General features: G+C 43.8%; 1 protein-coding gene across 1 annotated transcript in view; it reads right to left on the reverse strand.

Moving 5' to 3' along the window:
- LOC146863625 (phospholipase A2 inhibitor gamma subunit B-like) overlaps positions 1-14,264 on the reverse strand; it is a 62,311-nt gene extending 48,047 nt beyond the window's left edge. Inside the window, exons 1-4 of the mRNA XM_085640659.1 lie at positions 14,198-14,264; positions 12,358-12,477; positions 11,296-11,451; positions 1,472-1,621 (exon numbers count right to left, since the gene is read on the reverse strand). Coding sequence (XP_085496785.1) covers positions 1,472-1,621; positions 11,296-11,451; positions 12,358-12,477; positions 14,198-14,249 — 478 coding nt within the window. The 5' untranslated portion in view covers positions 14,250-14,264. The remainder of the gene's footprint in view (positions 1-1,471; positions 1,622-11,295; positions 11,452-12,357; positions 12,478-14,197) is intronic.
- Positions 14,265-17,878: the final 3,614 nt, after the last annotated feature.

A 17,878-nucleotide genomic window follows, 5' to 3' on the forward strand; every position in this document is an offset into this window, starting at 1 on the left:
GTTATTACTCCTCCCCTGGGAAGGCGTAACTTTTTGATTAGTTTCCATGGTTACCAGTGCTGTAGAGGAGAGCCTGACTTGATAACATAAATTAATTACAGCAATATTAGATTTTACATCCTTCTCTGTGATAGGTCTAACATTTGACCAGCAAATTAATTGAGGAGCACCTTGATCCAGTATTTCTTCAGATTCAACTATAAATTCTGCCAGTTCTGAAAAATATCTTTTGTGTGTTGAGGGAGGGGGGGGGGGGTTGCTTGGGGAAATGATTCATACTTTCTGTCAAGAAGTTATAACCTGCAAGTAGTGCTCCGGTAGGGTTCTTTGCTGAAATAATTCAATTATGATAGTGACTACACCTGGTTTGCTTTCAGATGCCCTTTATACATCCTAATTTATGATTTATAAGCTTATTTCCCTGCCTCAGATACAATGAAGACCCAGCTGATAAATGAGCGTGATGACCCCGTTTGTAGTGCCGGCCACAAGCTATCTGAGCATAGAATGGATGGAACAAGACACTCATTCCAGGTGTCTTAGACTCAGTTTCCCAAACACTGCAGTCGTTCTGAAGCTTAGCCTTGGTTTAGTTTGCCTTCGACCATGTACAGCACCTTTGTGCCTTTTTGTCTAGGTTTGCACCATAAAAATACCACATCATCGGGGTATATTTGGTCAATGAGAGATGATTTCTACTATATATTTTGGTAAAACAGTGCACACTGAAGATAGTCAGTTGGATGCTATGTTAATAATTAAAATTAATTATTGTGAACAGCTTTTAGGGGCAGATTATGATGATGGTCAAATGAGCGCCCGACTGCCATCGTTGCGGGGGTCAGACTGACTGACAGGTAGTTGGTCGTCCTGCCTACAGAATTGGGATCTGACCGCTGTGAGAGCGGTTGGAAACATGTCGATTTGTATTGAGGCAAGAACCAATGCAAAGAGACATGTTTTCAAACAATCCTGCACCCCATGGAAGGCACCATGTGGTGTTTGCTACATGATGAAGGGATATTTAGGGGTGCACCAGAGATGCCCTCAGTGCCCGAAGCGGAGAGCCACAGGGGACAGAGGCCCTGCTAGGGGCCCCAAAAAAACCTTTTTGCCAGCCTTTTTTCACGATGGCTGGCAGAGAAAGGCGGATCACAATCCCCACAGCGGTGCCTGAGAAGGAGCTGGCTCTATTGTGGAGAAAGTGATCGGACTGACCACCCAATGGGATCCTGGAGCCAGTTGGAAGCTATTGGTCAGTCGCTGGGCCAATGGGATCGGATCAACTGCATCCGAATGCAACAGTCTGATGGCGGTTAGAGATGTCAGTTGGACTGACACTGAGGGCAAGTCGGTGTCAGTCCCACCAACATCATAATCAGCCCCTTAGTTTAAAAGAAAGGACCAGAAACCAAGAAGATTTGTGCAGTGGGATATATAACTCATAATTACAAAAATTGGTTTATCTCACCAGGTCTTGCGCAAGTTCCAGAGAAGCTGGTACAGGTGTTGAGCTCCCCGGTACACTGTACTTCTCCAGCCGCTGAGCAGGGGTCCACAGACTCGGTAGTGAGACAATCTTTACATTTATATCCATTGGGAGTTTCGTCTACAGCAGGCACTGAAATAACAGAACAGGAATTGAAAAGTGTATTTCTATTCATAAGAGGGATGCCGAGGTGATGCTAAATTCGCCCACCCTAACACCAATAGCATTAAATACCCCACACTGTATGAAAATGAAACAAATGTTAGGTTTAACTCATGAGGCACATATATTTTATATACTTTATCCTTGCCCAGAATAACAATTATTTTCCTCTAACTGCTGTAGAATTTTGTGTGCTTGACGTAACTCACTAGACCTGAACCATTGCATTCTCCATGTCCGGGAGATGTGAGGACAACAAACCATCCACATATCAGCCACGCACCAGAGCGCAACGCACCCTTGAGGTTTAAGTAAATAGTGTCAATGCCAATATGTTGAGTGTGTTTTGATCTTACCAGTTGGCCCATGCTCCATGCCCCAGCATACAGATAGATTTTAAAGGAAGGGGAAGGTGGGCTCCAGATTTTAGGCAGCACATCATTGCAGGCACCACAATGGACACACAGTGGGAGTATTAATAATGTTACAGGTAAGTGAGACAATTGCTTTTGAAACTCCACTTTCTTGTTGACATCTTTGAGACTATGAGAAGGTGGCTTCATCAAAATACCACCTGCCCTTAGAGAAACAGGTGTATCATGGAGAAGAGACATAGTGGCAAGAGGATGAGCAGCACGTTGTGTTTTCACTTCTTCTCTAGCCCTTGTTTGAAGGCAGCATCTGAAGCCCACACTGTCTTCACTGGCAGCTTCTCAAAAACATTCAGAAGCTGGTGAGAAGCTAATGTCAGAGGAAGTTTGAGATCCAGGCCCTATTGACAGAATCAAGAGTCTTTCCTGTGGTTGACAGGATCTTTATCTTTCGATGTTAGACAAAAGCCCCAGAGAACGACAATATGGGGTTAACGAGCATGACTCACATTGATCATATCTAAATTAACTTAACCATGAAGGTCTTTGTCATGAACATATTCTGGCCTTAACATCTCCTTAATGCATGGATTATGATGCATACGGAACCTTTAAGGTCTAAAATTAGTCTAGGAGGGGAACTGGTGAAAGGTCTCTATGATGAGGTTAGGCTAAAATGGGGCAAGATTATCCCTCTCCAATTTGAGGAAGATACCATTACAGCAAATTATCACCTAATTATGAGGTGTTTACAGCACGATTACTCCCCAGATGAGGTTTTCTGGGAGTTTGAGCTGCTTTGCTCGGATGTAGCTAGAAGGATGACCAGACCCACCCATTGAAGAGAACCCCAAGAGGTATGGTGGTGTGACACTGAATGTATAAAGGCCCCAAATAACCTTGGAAGGGCCCTTCATGCTAACCCCTGCGACAGTACCTAATTAGTAGTCTGAGGTTTAGCGAAGGGGATATGTTTGAAAGCCCCAGGTCCTGACGGTGTCCCACTTGATTTGTTTAAAATGAATCCCAACCTGTAGGCACCTCTATTGACAAATGTCTTTAAAGCAGTAGTTATCAGCACTGTTCCAGTAACTTGGAAGGAGGCCATAGTGGTTTCCGTTTTTAAAAAAGACAATAGGAGTGACCCAGCATGTTATAGGCCAATTTCCTTAATTGATGCTACAGTAAAGGTATTGGGGGAGGGTAATCCTTGCCTGACTAGAGGCCTGGGCGTCCACCACAGGGGTCATATCAAAAACACAATAGGGCTTTAGGAGAGGGTTGGGGACCACTGACCAATGTCTCAATTTGTCTGTGATCATTGGCAAGTACATGAAGACCAGACAGGGTTCTATCCACCTGGCCTTCATGGACTTGTCCAGTGCTTTTGACACTGTTAAGCAGGACAAACTGTGGGCCCTGATGGGAAGAATGGGCGTAGAAAACGGACTGATTTCCCTCCTGCGCAGGTTACATGCTAACCCCGCAATTGTTATAACATACAGCACCCAAGGGGAAAGGACCAAGCCGATTGTCTCTACAGAACATGTTCGTCAAGGGTGCTTCTTAGCCCCCTTTCTCTTTCTAATGTACACAAACGGCCTTTTTATTGGATACGGAGATTGATTTTCATTGAATTTGTGGTAACCGTGTCCCACCACTATCATATGCAGACGGCACAGTGTTAATGGCAGTGACAGCAATATCCTTTAACAATTGAATAATGATTTTACCGATTTTTTGTTGTTGTTTGACTTAAAAGTACATTTTATTCCATCTTATGCCATGGTGTGTCCCCAAATCTACAAAGCCAGAAATGTTGCTGTAAGGGGCAAAATAATAGAGAAGTTGAACAACTTTACGTACGCAGGGAACCTTTTCAACAGTCAGATGAATTGGGAACCACTTATTACAGCAAGGGTGCAACAAACAAGTACAGCTGTGGAGGGGCTATTTAGCACCACCTGCAAATTAGGACACAAGCCTGTGAGAGAGCGAGTCACCCTTTACAAAACTAAATGTATGTCTGTGGAAACCTATGGTGCAGGGGTGCGGGGTCACTACAAAAGCTGCCAACTACAAGTTTTGAAAAATACATTTATAAAGAAGGTTATTATTGACTCCCATGAGAGCCCCGACATACTTTTGTCATCAATAACTGGGGTTAGAGTTCGTAGAGGACAGAAGAGGTAGTGCACTTCTGCTCTTATGGGGACAAATTTGGTATCTGACGAAGGAATGTTCTCAGGGGAAGTCATTAAAAATTGTATTAATCTGGACAGCGCCTTAACGATCCCATGGCTTCAATTTGTAAGAGACAAATTCCAAGTGGTAGGACTGGGGTACTTTTATGACATCCCTGAAAGCATTCCAAAAATTGGGAAAGTCATAATCAAAGAGGCATATCACTCTAGGGCCAATATGCGCTACTCACAACACGAGGAGATGGGCCTCTCATATTTGCTTCCCGGCCCACAGCAATTCTATCTAACCTTTACCACCCACGTACAGAACAGAGGGGCATATTAACAAGGGCTTTAAAAGCCAAAGAAGAAGAGATAATAATATCGCTCTATCAACAACAGGGTGCTAACATGCAAAATCGCATATTAGCACCCTTTTTCACTACGCTTCCCTTTGCATCTCTAATGAGATGCAAAGTGGGCGTTCCAGAGCAAAATAATAGGATAAATGTCGCTAAGCGACACTTCTCCTATTATCAAGCTTCACGCTAACCCTGTTAGAGACAAAAAAAACAGCGCTAACCATGGTTAATGCTGCTTTTTTACGTCTGCTAATTTTCAGACTTAGCCATGTAATCCAATGGGAGTGGATTACATGGCTAAGTCCACCATGGGCTCTCAACAAGAATATCCCTATCCTTGTAGTTTTATCGCTGCATTACCAGCGATAACCTCCCAAAAGGCTGCTATCGCTTGATTTTTTATCACCTAGGCGGTTAGCGTTGTTAATAACGCGATAACCAGGCGATATTATCCAGCGATAGCGGGTGTTAAAAGAATTAACGCTAAGCGCCCTTAGCGTTACTTTTCCCTGTTCCTTGTTAATATGCCCCAGAGTTCTTTTAACCAGATTTCGCTGATGTACTTTGCACTTTCTAGTTGCATTCCCGTGTGAATATTTGGCAAGCCAGAGCACTGTGCTTTTTATCTTATTCTGCCCCCTGTACAAAGAGGCGAGAAATACATTTTTAGCCCCACTTTGAAGGGAAATCCGCCCCTGTACATATATTGATGGTTTTCATTTTCTGCACACTTTGGTCACTCCTGTTATTTGCACTGCGGTATCCAATTATATTAAAGTTACGATGGCTATCAGAAAGCGTTACGAACTATAGCGGCTGAACAAGAATGTTGTAATTTCTCATTGTCAAAATATACACTGCTGGAATTTTTAAGGATCTGTGTGATCCTATGCTGTCCCAAACTTTTTACTCTATGATCTGAAATTTGCAAACCACAAGCTCTTCCCTGTTTTTCCTATTTGCTGTGATGTTTTTCAAAGGTGTTATACAGTTCTTAAACTGTAATGTTTTTATTTGTCAAACCTTTATGGTTCTTGGAACCGAAATAAAGTTATTCTTGACTTGACTTGACCTGGCCGGTGTTGATGCTTTTTGAATTTTTATTCAGATGAGATTAAAGAATGTCGCCGCCTCACTGTGAGTGCTGGGAGATGGACATCCCCTGAAAGAGTTGAGTCTTTTGATGGGGACAGTGCTTTCTATGGTCCAGTTATTGGGACTGTTGAAGCACAGTCTGGTCCCATGACACGCTCAAGGCATATAATCATGCACATTATTTTCAGGAGACGCCAGAGGATCCAGACAGGCCATTTCTCCACTCAGCAAAACTCTAAGGAGAATTTCCCCCAGAAAGATAATAACTACATAAAAGTACATGTTACATACAAGTTTATAAACCATACACATAAACATGTTTGGCCTCATTGACCCTCCTTATTCAAGCACGCCATGGCCACTACCTGCTGCACGCCTTTGCCTCGGGGTTGACTTCTTCCAGGATTCTCACAAGGGCCCATGATAATCTGAAGCGGCTTTGCATGCTAGAGGGGTAGAGATGCATCTCCATTGTTTATGCTGCAAGCAAAGAGCAGGTGGAGAAGAGATTGCATTATACTGCATGATGTTTATTGGGTTTCATCCCCCTGACAAGGCCGCAGAACCCTCAGAGTTCAGGTTTAATTGTCCTTTTAGGAGGATCCTGTTTCAGAAGTGTTGGATATAGAAGTGCTACATGTGTAAGATTCAAAACTATTTTCCATAGTTGGTTTGACATGTTTTTCACTTGTGTGCTAAAGAAAATATCCTTTGATTTGAATTGATTTCAGCACATGTGTGTTGTTTTGCTGAGACTGCGAGGTTAGAGGCAGCCTAGAATATCTGATTACAAATCTGTAGAAAGGGGTATCAATGATCACACCAATACCTACCATACTATTTGGAAGTGGAAATGATTGGCTGACTGGATGATTGTGAAGGAGGTATTGTCATATCTTTCAAATGTGTGGTACAGTCAGTAGTTGATCCATCCTTTAGCTGTAACTCTTGCTTGTTCTATGTAAGATGTTATTTTTGCTGCTGGAAGCAGGGTCTGTCCCCGTGGAGTGGTCAGTGAGCTGTGGATGCGGTTTCAAAAGTGACCTGTCAAGCTTCTGCCATCAACTTGAAATGCGTCCTGGTGTGACTCGGCTCAACATCAGTTGAATGGGAGGCTGTCTGGCACCCACATTTTTGTTTCACTATAGTTTCTTAGGTATTAAAATGAAAACATCACTATGTAACCCATTGGAATAGGTAAGGTGCCCCTTGCGATAATTGCCTTTTTACCGATGTTTAGCATACGTTAAGTGATCAATTGTTTGCAAGCACAACATTCTGGAATCAAAGAGCAAATGCAAGTTAACTTTCAAGCTATACAATCATGTATGCATCTTTAACATCACTATATCAGGTGAGATGAAATGATGACCTCCATGTAGGTTGTGGACTGAGGTAGGTGTGATAGGCCTGAGGTACGATTGAGGACCAGAGTTGAGTCTCGACATACAGCTACTCAGGCACTCAACAGCTGAGAGGCATAAGGATCACTAGTTCTCAGTTACAATCACTCTCACTCACAAACACAAATACACTCACAGAACCACTCATTCACTATCACATTGAGGGGCATATTTACAAGCCCCTAATGCCACCATAATGTCACTTTTATCGATGTTGTGTCGGCGACAGGGGCTTCACTGTATTTACAAGGCAGCGTTAAGCCACATAATGTGGCTTATTGCTGCCTCATAAATAAGGCACCCTTTCAGGCTGTACTTAACATGAAAGAGAAAGGCAATGGGAGTTGCGGTGGGCGTTCCACTGCATCACCCGTTGATTTTGACTTTGCCCCCTATTTACAAGGGTGCTGTATAAAAATTACGTTTTGCAACTTCTATGTGTGCTGCATTAAGCAGCGCACATAGAGGTCGCAGAACGCCATGAATGATTGTTTATGTGCCGGAAGGTCTCCTTCCCGCTCATAAAAAATCATTGTGTGCTGGGAGACCTTTCTGCACATAAACAATAATTTCCTCCAACTCAGGTCCCCTCGCACTATGGTTAAAGGATGCCTGTGTTGGCGCTTGGCAGCTGAACTCAGCGCCAGTGCTAGGGGAAATGCACGGTGCCCGCCATTCTTGTGACTATGGCACATTCCTGCCTGCATTTTCAAACTGGAGAAGAGCTGTGCCAACAATTTTTGCTTAATGACATGCTTCTCCATTCTTTTGTAAATATACCCAGGAGTCTCTTTCACTCAGTGATTTCCACTCACGTTTATTCACACACAAACACAGTTACACATTCTATAACACTTACTACTACACGCTTACCTCATACACACTTTTGCTGTTTCTCATTCTCCTGCTGGGTTAGTGGCTTAGTGGACTAATGAGGCCACTGTAGGGGCCTATATTTGAGCTCATAGTCGCAGGTTCAAGTCCTGGTGTGTCCACTCAGCATCATTTCATCATCCTGAGACTGATAAAGGAGTACCTTGGGTGAACGTGTGCTTTACAAATACACATGTTATGTTATTCACACATAACACTGAGGGCATTCAAAAAAAGACCCACTCTTTCACATTTTCACGCTCTCCTTCATGCACTCATTATAAATGTTTCTCATTCCTTCACACACACCTGAAGACACTCAAACACATACTCTTTCATATGGTCTCCCTCTCACTTTCACTTTTACTCACTTTCCCTCATGTACTTATTCTAACTTAGCCATGACCACAAAACCTCCCAGATTCTCAATTCGGGGCTCAACCGGATCACTCCCTCTTTGAGTTACTCTTTCTCATTCACTCATTCTCTGACTCATTCTCTGATCTATTTTCCAACTCTCACTTGGAAACACTCACATATATGATCACTATCATCGGTTCTCATTCCCTGAAATCCATGCACAATCACACTCACAAACACAATCCAGCACCCCTCTCACTGATTCCCACTCCTTCAAACACATGCACATACAGACTAACTCACACACACTTCATGTCACGCATTCACACTCACACACAATCCAGCACCCCTCTCACTGATTCCCACTCCTTCATACACTTGCACATACAGACTAACTCACACACACACTTCCTGTCACACATTTATACTCACACACACAATCCAGCACCCCCTCTCACTGATTCCCACTCCTTCAAACACATGCACATACAGACTAACTCACACACACACTTCCTGTCACGCATTCATACTCACACACAATCCAGCACCCCCTCTCACTGATTCCCACTCCTTCATACACTTGCACATACAGACTAACTCACACACACACTTCCTGTCACACATTCATACTCACACACACACTTCACAAATGCACAAAGCAACAACTTTGGAATGATCTTTTTTTCTTATCTTGGTTCCTCTTTGGTGACTGTTAGCAGCAGGGTATGAAACTGTCACTGGACATAAGAAGTAGCGATGCATGATTACTGCACTGCAAATCAGTAACCAGGCAGGGCAGAAGATACCCATAGAAGACATGTATTAATCCATTTCCCATTTTCTAATTCCAGTGCAAGAAGAAACTAGGAGAGGATTTGGGATCCAGCACCTGCTGCCCTGTGTCACTCCTCATTATTCTGAAGAATGCACTGGTGAGTGCCATGACAGACCCATTGTAGGTGATATACTGCAGTGCCTGGGGCTTCCACAGTACATCCACTATATGGAATGAATTGTACCTGTGTGAGTCGAACATAGTTGGATTACCCCCTACACATGTGCAGTCAAGACATCTGCTTACACAATGAGATATTCTTAAACAGCATCTATTAGATGGATTGTGAATTAGCCCCCTCCTCCCCCTCCTATAATCAGGAGCCTCAAAAGGCCAATAGGGCTGACCTGTGGTGTGTTCTCATTAACACAACTAAATGAATTCAAGAACAGTGTGACCAGAGCTGAGGGGTAGTGTGGCATGGCTCACAGGAGGCAGCTCAGCACCCCGACGCCCCTATCGATGAGATGAGTTGTTACTGCTCCCTATCCAAAAGGACTCTTTTGCGGCCTGAAATAACTGGTCCAATGATCCTTGCTGGGGATTCGAGCAGAGGCTTGCATCTCCTTTCCTCCTTGGCCAAGTTGTTTTTCAGAGTCCTGCTTCCCACTAAGAGACCTTCCTACATGCATTTATTTTGGGAACCAGTACTCCCCCCTTAATGTTTAATTTTATTAGGGAACATGGAAGAGCTGGGAGATCAAGTGATTTCTGACTCATCTTTAAGAAAACTCTACACATTGGAAATCTTTATCTCTGGTCCATTCCTGTGAGAACAGATTTGATGCCAATGAGAATCCTGTGAGTAGGGGTGTGTATTCAACATCTGAATTCCCAGTATATGATTGCTATGACAAGACGGTGGCTGATTTTGTGGAGTCAATCTATGTGAAGGTTGATATTATTGGCCTCTGTGTTGTGATATACAACTGTCAGAGGTGTGTACACTCTTGATTTTGGGGTTACGAGCTGGGGCAAGGATGTGTGATATAGAGTAATAAAGATTATTTGTGAGAAGTCATGCCACTAGCTAAATCAAGCTCCATGTGTTTCACAAGTTCCAGCACTTACAGCTAGCTCATGCACATATGTTCCACATCCCCTCTGTTACTGTAGAAACTCAACTAGAAAACATTGCACATCGCATCCCTTATAAAAGTTGAAGCCACACACTATATGTACATAGTACATCCCCTGTGCCACAGATGTCACAGTCACACATTGAATGCATGTTGCACATCCCCTGAGTTGTAGATGTCACACTCACACATTGTATGACCCTTACATAGCCCCTTAGTCACAGATGTCAGAATCATAGGGTGCATGTACCGTGCACATCCCTCTGTTAAAGATATCAGAGCCATAGGCAGTACATACCGTGAGCATCCCATCTGTTACAGATGATGGAGTCACAAACTGTATGTATCCTGCCCATCCCTCCTGTTACTGTGTGCACCCTGCACAGCCTTGTGTCACAGATGTTGGAGTCACAGGCTGCACCTACGCTGAACATCTCCTTTGTCACAGATGTTGGAGTCACAGACTGTATGCACGCTGCACATTCCCTCTGTTACAGGTGTCAGAGTCACAGGTTTTATATACCCTGCATTTCATTTATGTTACTGAACATACCTTTGCTTTTTATTTCATGGTATGTTATGTTATGTTATGTTAGAGTTTTTCATAAAGAAAAAACAGCTGCCTGAATCGGTATTCCCAGAGCTAAATGACAGATGTGTCCAATGGATGGGACATCTTGGAGACTGCACGGAGTGACAAGTCATGAGATCTTTGTGCTCTTGAAGCAGTATATGGGTGATAAGATGTTGTAGTACATGAGGATTTTAACTTGTGGGCAATGCACAGAGCCTTACAGTCTATCTGTCTCTTGGCGGGTAGCCAATTCAGTTTTGTGAGAGCCAGGCATTCCCTCAGTTACAGATGTTGGAGTCACACACTGTACATACCCTATACCTACTTTATATTACAGATATAAGAGTCACAGACTTCATGTACCCTAAACATCTCCTCTGTTACAGATGTAGGGATCACAGACTGTACATACCCTGCACACATCCTTGGTTTCTTATATCAGAGACAAAGACTGTCTGCATTCTGCATCTTGCCTGTGCAAAGGATGTCAGAGCCAGGGACATACATACCTTGCACATCTCCTCCATTGCAGAAGTCAGAGTCACAGCAAGTTCTGCTAATTCTGAAAGAGGAAACTGAGTTTTTGAAGGTTGAGTCTCTTTCGCAGGTTGCTTTGTTGGAGGGATCCAGACAGTCCTTGAATGCAGTTAGAATAAGAATATTCCCTGTTGGCCGAATGCATATTGTGAGTTCCAGAGCAGACATGAGTAAGCAGTATGGATGAAACAGCTGTCCCCTGAAAATGCAAGGGTTTGGTGTTTAAAAATAACTTGGAAAAGGTTTTTCAGCAAATGTCAATTGTATGTAGGGAGAAAAATTCCTCTTGGACATTTTTTAATGAGGTGCCACATACCGCACCTCCCTCAACATTGCTTCCTTCATGGAAATCTGTCACTTATGTCACTCTCAAATCTTTATTACTTTTTCCACAATTCTAAACTGCCATTTTTCCGGCCATGGACTGTTTGCAAATCAGTACTTTGAAAACAGGCAAGCAAGAGAACTCGGCTGGCAAGGTTGAGATAGTTATCCCAGAAACCACACATGAGTGAATCACAAGCTGCTGCCATGTGGAGGCAATGGAGGGCACTTTGAAGGTCACAGAGGCACCTTACAACCAATCACTAAATGGCCAGAATCAGTTCTTAATTTGTGCTGGTGTGTTCTGGTGCTTGGCACCTGCACCTATTTCATATCAGCAGCACGTATTTATGACAATCCACCACATGGTGGCTCTGCCACTCCATGTTTTAAAAAAGCACATGAGCAAAGTGTTTAATAATTCAGTGTAGGATTATTAAAATATTAATACCAGGGTGCTTGCTTAGGCCTTTCTAATAGCTTTAGTTCACATAGTGTAGTCCACATTTTCATACTTTTTGTACTGTAATGGTATGTAGGTGTTGTTGGTCCTGGTATCTGGTAGCGCTGACAGGGGCTGCAGCCAGTGCCACCTGCAATGGCCTCTTAAGAAATATCTTTGGCTGCTGTAATCATTATTGTACAAATGAGCACTGGCCATAATGTTGATAATTAAGTCACATTACCAACATATGGCATTTGGCACCCACCGACTGTGCTGTTCTCCAATCCTTTGATGCAGTGAGTGACGTCAGCAGAGCATTGCTTGAAGATACCTGAGCACTGGCTGCTGCCGGTAGCGAGACACTGCTCGCAAAACAGGCAATCTGCTGGGAAAAAAGAAACGAATTTTAGAGATCTGAGTATAATTGTGCTTAAAATTCAAATCATGTAAAAAAGAAGCATAGATGTTAGAGACTTAGAGTAGGTCCTCTTCACTCTTTGCAGTGAGATGATTTAGGAATAAGGAGAAGCCAAGAGACGTCTGGGCTGTATCATACATGTGGTGCATTTTCCATGTTTGCACCAGGCACATCTTTTTAAATGTGCCATATTAGGATGAATAATGCAAAAAGAACTATTGATGGATGGAATGCAGAACAAATCAAAACATTCACCCCCAGTCAAGAGATCTGGGTTAAATCCATCATTATTTTGCTCACCATGCCATGCCAGTTTGAACCCAGACATATGCAAATCAGTCTTGACCCTGTGCCTCATGGGAACAGTCCAGCCCGAACTGCCAAGCCAGATCCTCCCTGGACCGGAAACAAGCATCCTAGGACCATTTTCGGGGTTTCCCCCCTCTTCAGCCAGGATAGCTTGATTCCAGTGGCATGGAGAGCAAGGGACTCACATCTGAGCATACCCGTCCCACTCGGGGTGACAAATGCAAAAATAACTATTGATGGACGGAATGCAGAAGAAATCAAAACATCACCCCCAGTCAAGTGATCTGGGTTACATGCATCATTCTTTTGCTCACTCTGCCACCCCAGTTTTGACCTGGCCATATGCAAATCAGTCTTGACCCTGTGCCCAATGGTACTTCTGCCTTTGAATAGCCTTTTTCATACACTAAGAACCTGAGTTGGGACACAAGTCTCATGTTTGGTGGAGCTCAAGTCAAGGAGCAAATTAGACTTGTTGGTACAGATTTTGTTCCATATTTCATGACAAAAAAGGAAATCTTTCGAAACGGAGTCACATTGACGTAAGGTCCTGGAGGAAACAGCTGACAATTATAATTCTTCATTCAGCATTATCAGCAATGCCTGAATGGTTCCACCACTTCAAACCTGACACAATCCCAGCATCAAAGCACCTGAGACAGATGCAGAAGTTAGGAATTACTAACTGGCTGAGAGGGGACTGTGGAAACAAGACTGGGGAATCATTTGCTTCCACCTGTGTCTTGACACTGTGGACACAGGCAGCCTATGAAAGGGCTGGATGAACTAGCCACGTGCTTCTCCACACTCCCAACTTTCAGGCAAGTATTGTTGGTGATCAACTTATGGAAACTGTGAGAACAGATGCTCTGAAGGTGATGACCCTCGATGCTGCACCTGTTGCAACGTTTGAGACCATAAGTGACTGCATGGTCACAGGGAGACATGTCTCAGGGTACAGGGCTAAGAAACGTGGCAAGGTCTAGCAAGGCAGAACCTCAGGCAGGCCCCCAGGTAAAGTTGGGCACCCTCTGAATACTCCACGTCACTGCAAATAGTTCTACTTATAGCCTACCTTAGAGCACACGGGAGGGGTCCTTAGGACAGCACCAGAGTTTTGGTTTGTGGGTGGAGATTCCCCTGCAATTACAGGTTGTCCAAAACTGAGAAAAACAATGGAACAAACAGGGAAAGACAGGGATAAAGGTAACAAGGGCAATCATATGAAAGTAGATAGAGTCAGCTAGGGACATTTCAACTTACAGCTCATTTCTGGCGAAAAGTGAGCTCGGTCCTGACCGTTACTCTCCTCATATCTATGTGCACCTTTAAGTGAACTCTAAATAATTATGACTATAAAAGGGCATGCTGATCCTACCTCCAGGTATCAGTGCGTGCAGCACTGCCACAGCTGCAAGGATGGCCCTCATGTTGCTAAGAGAGTAAGGAGTTGGGGGATGGAGTCTCTGTGCCTGGGTCCTCTGTTCATCTCGTGCTCAGGACGTGCCTTTTATACTCTCACAGAAGGGGTGGGGCCTATGATACCTGAGCTCTGTACACAGGGTGTGGCTGAGCCCTGTGTGTCTGTCTGTGTGTCTGTGTGTGAGATTGGGTGCACTTCTCTGGTTACTGGCATCCCTCCTTAGAAATGAATTAGAATAAACTGTATGACACGATGTAAGGCAGCATTATTGAGTAAATAGGAAATTGTACTGAGGCCATGCTTATACGTGCAGAGCTCAGTTCCATCCAAACAAACACATATAAATATGTGCACGAATCATATCTATTATTAATATAATTTCTACTCAGGGATATTTAACGCGGGTGGAGGATTTACTGCATACAATAAATATCACACCTCTGAGAATTTAGAAAGAAAAATGCCAAAAGTAGAAGCAAACATGAAGACTTTGCGCATCCGTATGTGTAGCCACACTACAAGGGCCACAACCTTGAATAAGAGTATTTAACCAGCTCAGAAAATACTGATATCTTTGGTTAATATTTTGTGCAGTAAATACCTCATCCCGTTCCATCCTACTATTTGTTGTGACTCCTGCTAAATATGGTGCAGATGCTGTTTTGTTGTGTATTATATCAATTATACATTCATACATTTAAATAAATCTGCTAATTGGAATTCTACCACCTTAATTCTGAGGCAAGAGAGCGCTAAGTCATTTACCACGGTTAACGAAGATGCAGAGAGCATGCCTAAGAGCAGGCCTAGGAGCATGCCTAAGAGCATGCCTAAGAGCAGGCCTAAGAGCAGGCCTAAGAGCAGTCCTAGGAGCAGGCCTAAGAGCAGGCCTAAGAGCAGGCCTAAGAGCAGGCCTAGGAGCAGGCCTAAGAGCAGGCCTAAGAGCAGGCCTAAGAGCAGGCCTAGGAGCAGTCCTAGGAGCAGGCCTAAGAGCAGGCCTAAGAGCAGGCCTAGGAGCAGGCCTAAGAGCAGGCCTAAGAGCAGGCCTAAGAGCAGGCCTAGGAGCAGGCCTAAGAGCAGGCCTAAGAGCAGGCCTAGGAGCAAGCCTAAGAGCAGGCCTAGGAGCAGGCCTAGGAGCAGGCCTAAGAGCAGGCCTAAGAGCAGGCCTAAGAGCAGGCCTAAGAGCATGCCTAAGAGCAGGCCCAAGAGCAGGCCTAAGAGCAGGCTTGTATCACAATAAATGGTACATTTCATATTTTCCATTTTCTCCTCAGGTTTCCTTGTTCTCTGGTTTCTTGCTCACCCTATCAGCTTCAGTCACAGACTGAGGAGTGCCCAGCCAGAGCCTTGTTTCACCTCTTTCTGGCGTGCACGTCTGGGGGTCTTCAAGGCTGGGAATTAAATGCATATTCTCATTTAAGAAATGATCAAAACTTGGAGAAGCTGCTTATCCCTGAGATGTGACACTGCACTGCACTTGAGCTGTGACTGGAAATGTCACGCTGCTCAGGGGAAGCACTTGTGTTGTTTGTGAAAGCACATGAAAGAAAGTAACACAAGTCCTCCCAAGCCTTGTGCTGGCAACTACTCCTTTTAAGGATGGTTTTCTTAAAGACATACCAAAGCTTCATAATCTCGTTCATGTCTAAAGCAAAGATTAATAGTGGGGTGAAACTCAAACAAGCGTGCCTGAAACATTAATGTTTCTTAAAAGTTATTGGACCAATCTTTCAAGAAGTTAACAAGTTATTGACAAAGTTAGAGCTAGCTTGAAAACGTCTAAAGCAATATATTAAGCAGACATCTCCAGTTAACAATGCAACATGTTATTGAAATTATAGCTCACTATTGTGTTTGTCAAAGTGTCAAAGTTAACCAATTCCTGTTTTGTAAATTGTCCGTGCTCAGCTCTACTCAACACAGATTGATTGATCAGTTTCCCAGAGGGTTTGTGAAAATGGTAGGATGATTGGATCATGATCATTTGAGGGCTAACCTCAACAGAACATTGATTGATTTACTTATGTCAATTATAAGAAACAAAGACATAATCAATCATGCTCTGCACACTCCTAGCATTGAAGGTATAGATATTACCTGAGCCATTCAAATTACTTTGGGAGGCTTTCCGTAAATTCGCTGTCAGCACATCCACTAATCACTCTCCTTGCTTGGACCTAATTTGAAAGATACTACGAGACCAAATATCATCAGACACAAATTTTGGGTAGAGAATCATTGCCCCAATTAAATGGTGTAATCACCAGGAAGAATAACAAAGGCTTCTTTTTAGGTTGAGCCTAGCGTTGCAGCGCATGCGCTGCTCGCTTTGCAAAGCATGCACTATTCAGTATAGCTTGGAAGATGTGTGTATGCTCCGCTCACTCTCCGCCCATCTTTTTCATTGGCTTTTGTCTTAAATGCTGTCTTCCGATTGGTTTGTTAGTCCCTCCTTATGACGGTCATGTCATAATTTCTGTCCTTCCATGGTTACTGGCCCCTTTACTTTTACTGTGGCACTGCACTACTTTCTTCCTGTGCACCTCCCCAAAGTTTGTGCCTTCTCATTCGCCACGAACCTCCCTCCACACTCATTATTTGTGACTTCCTAGGGAGTGCAGCACCTGATCCCCATGGCAGGCGCCCTGGGCGTTTACTTCCATAGCAGGGGCATGCACATAATTCTTGGTCATGTCGAGATCAGGTGCTGCGCTCACATGGAATGGGTTAGTAGGGTTAGGATCTCTGTTTTTTTTCATTTTAAGCAGCGGTTTGCGAACTTTACTTGTGGTATGTGCACCTCAACAACATTGTTTTCATTTCACGTGCCTGCTGTTTGGGTGGTGCTCCAGGGAGAGGGTGGGCATAGGGACCACTGCAGGGAATAACAACATGGTTGAGCCCTTCCGGGACGCAGCTGCCCCTGGACACTGTGCACCGGGTGAGAGTGTGCTCCCGGCTGCCTTAATGCATTCACCAGTCAAAACAAGGCAGGCGTGGGTCCTGCCCTCCCCAGACCGGACCACCCACATATTGAAATCACAGAGAGGTGTCAAGGGAAGTTTATTTTAACTATTCGTGATAAACCTGAGACCACTAATTCTGAGGATTTTGAGCATTTATTCTGCTTAGTTTTGATAATTCAAAAAGACATTCATAAGTCAATTGGGCATGTCTTTTAAAAGGAAACACCTCATCAGTAAATCACACAATTGCAACACATTGGTATGCGTGATTTAGAACCATTTTGTTTGTGAGACAATATATACAATACATACATAATACCAAACGTTATTTGTGACAAAAATATATACTGCAAACCAATGATCACACGACAAACGTCGAAAAATGATGTGTGCCAGCCTGAAATTAAACCAGTCCTACATTAGGACTGAAAATACAAGGCGGACAATTTCTCATTCAAAGACACATGTCTACTGTCCTGCCTGTGGGAGGGTGGGGGTGCATATCCTACTTGAGGGTGTTGAAAACCTAGAACAAGGGGGAAATCATTTCTATTCAGTCCCCTCGTGGCACACCCTGTTCTACCGTCCCCCACACTCAACAGCCAACGCGTTTCGAATCCCCAACACTTCCGGGATTCTCTTCAGGACTCGGACTTGGTTTGGTTTGGGT

Source organism: Triturus cristatus, chromosome 2_1 (assembly GCF_964204655.1).
Source record: "Triturus cristatus chromosome 2_1, aTriCri1.1, whole genome shotgun sequence".
In the NCBI taxonomy this organism is placed as follows: Eukaryota; Metazoa; Chordata; class Amphibia; order Caudata; family Salamandridae; genus Triturus; species Triturus cristatus.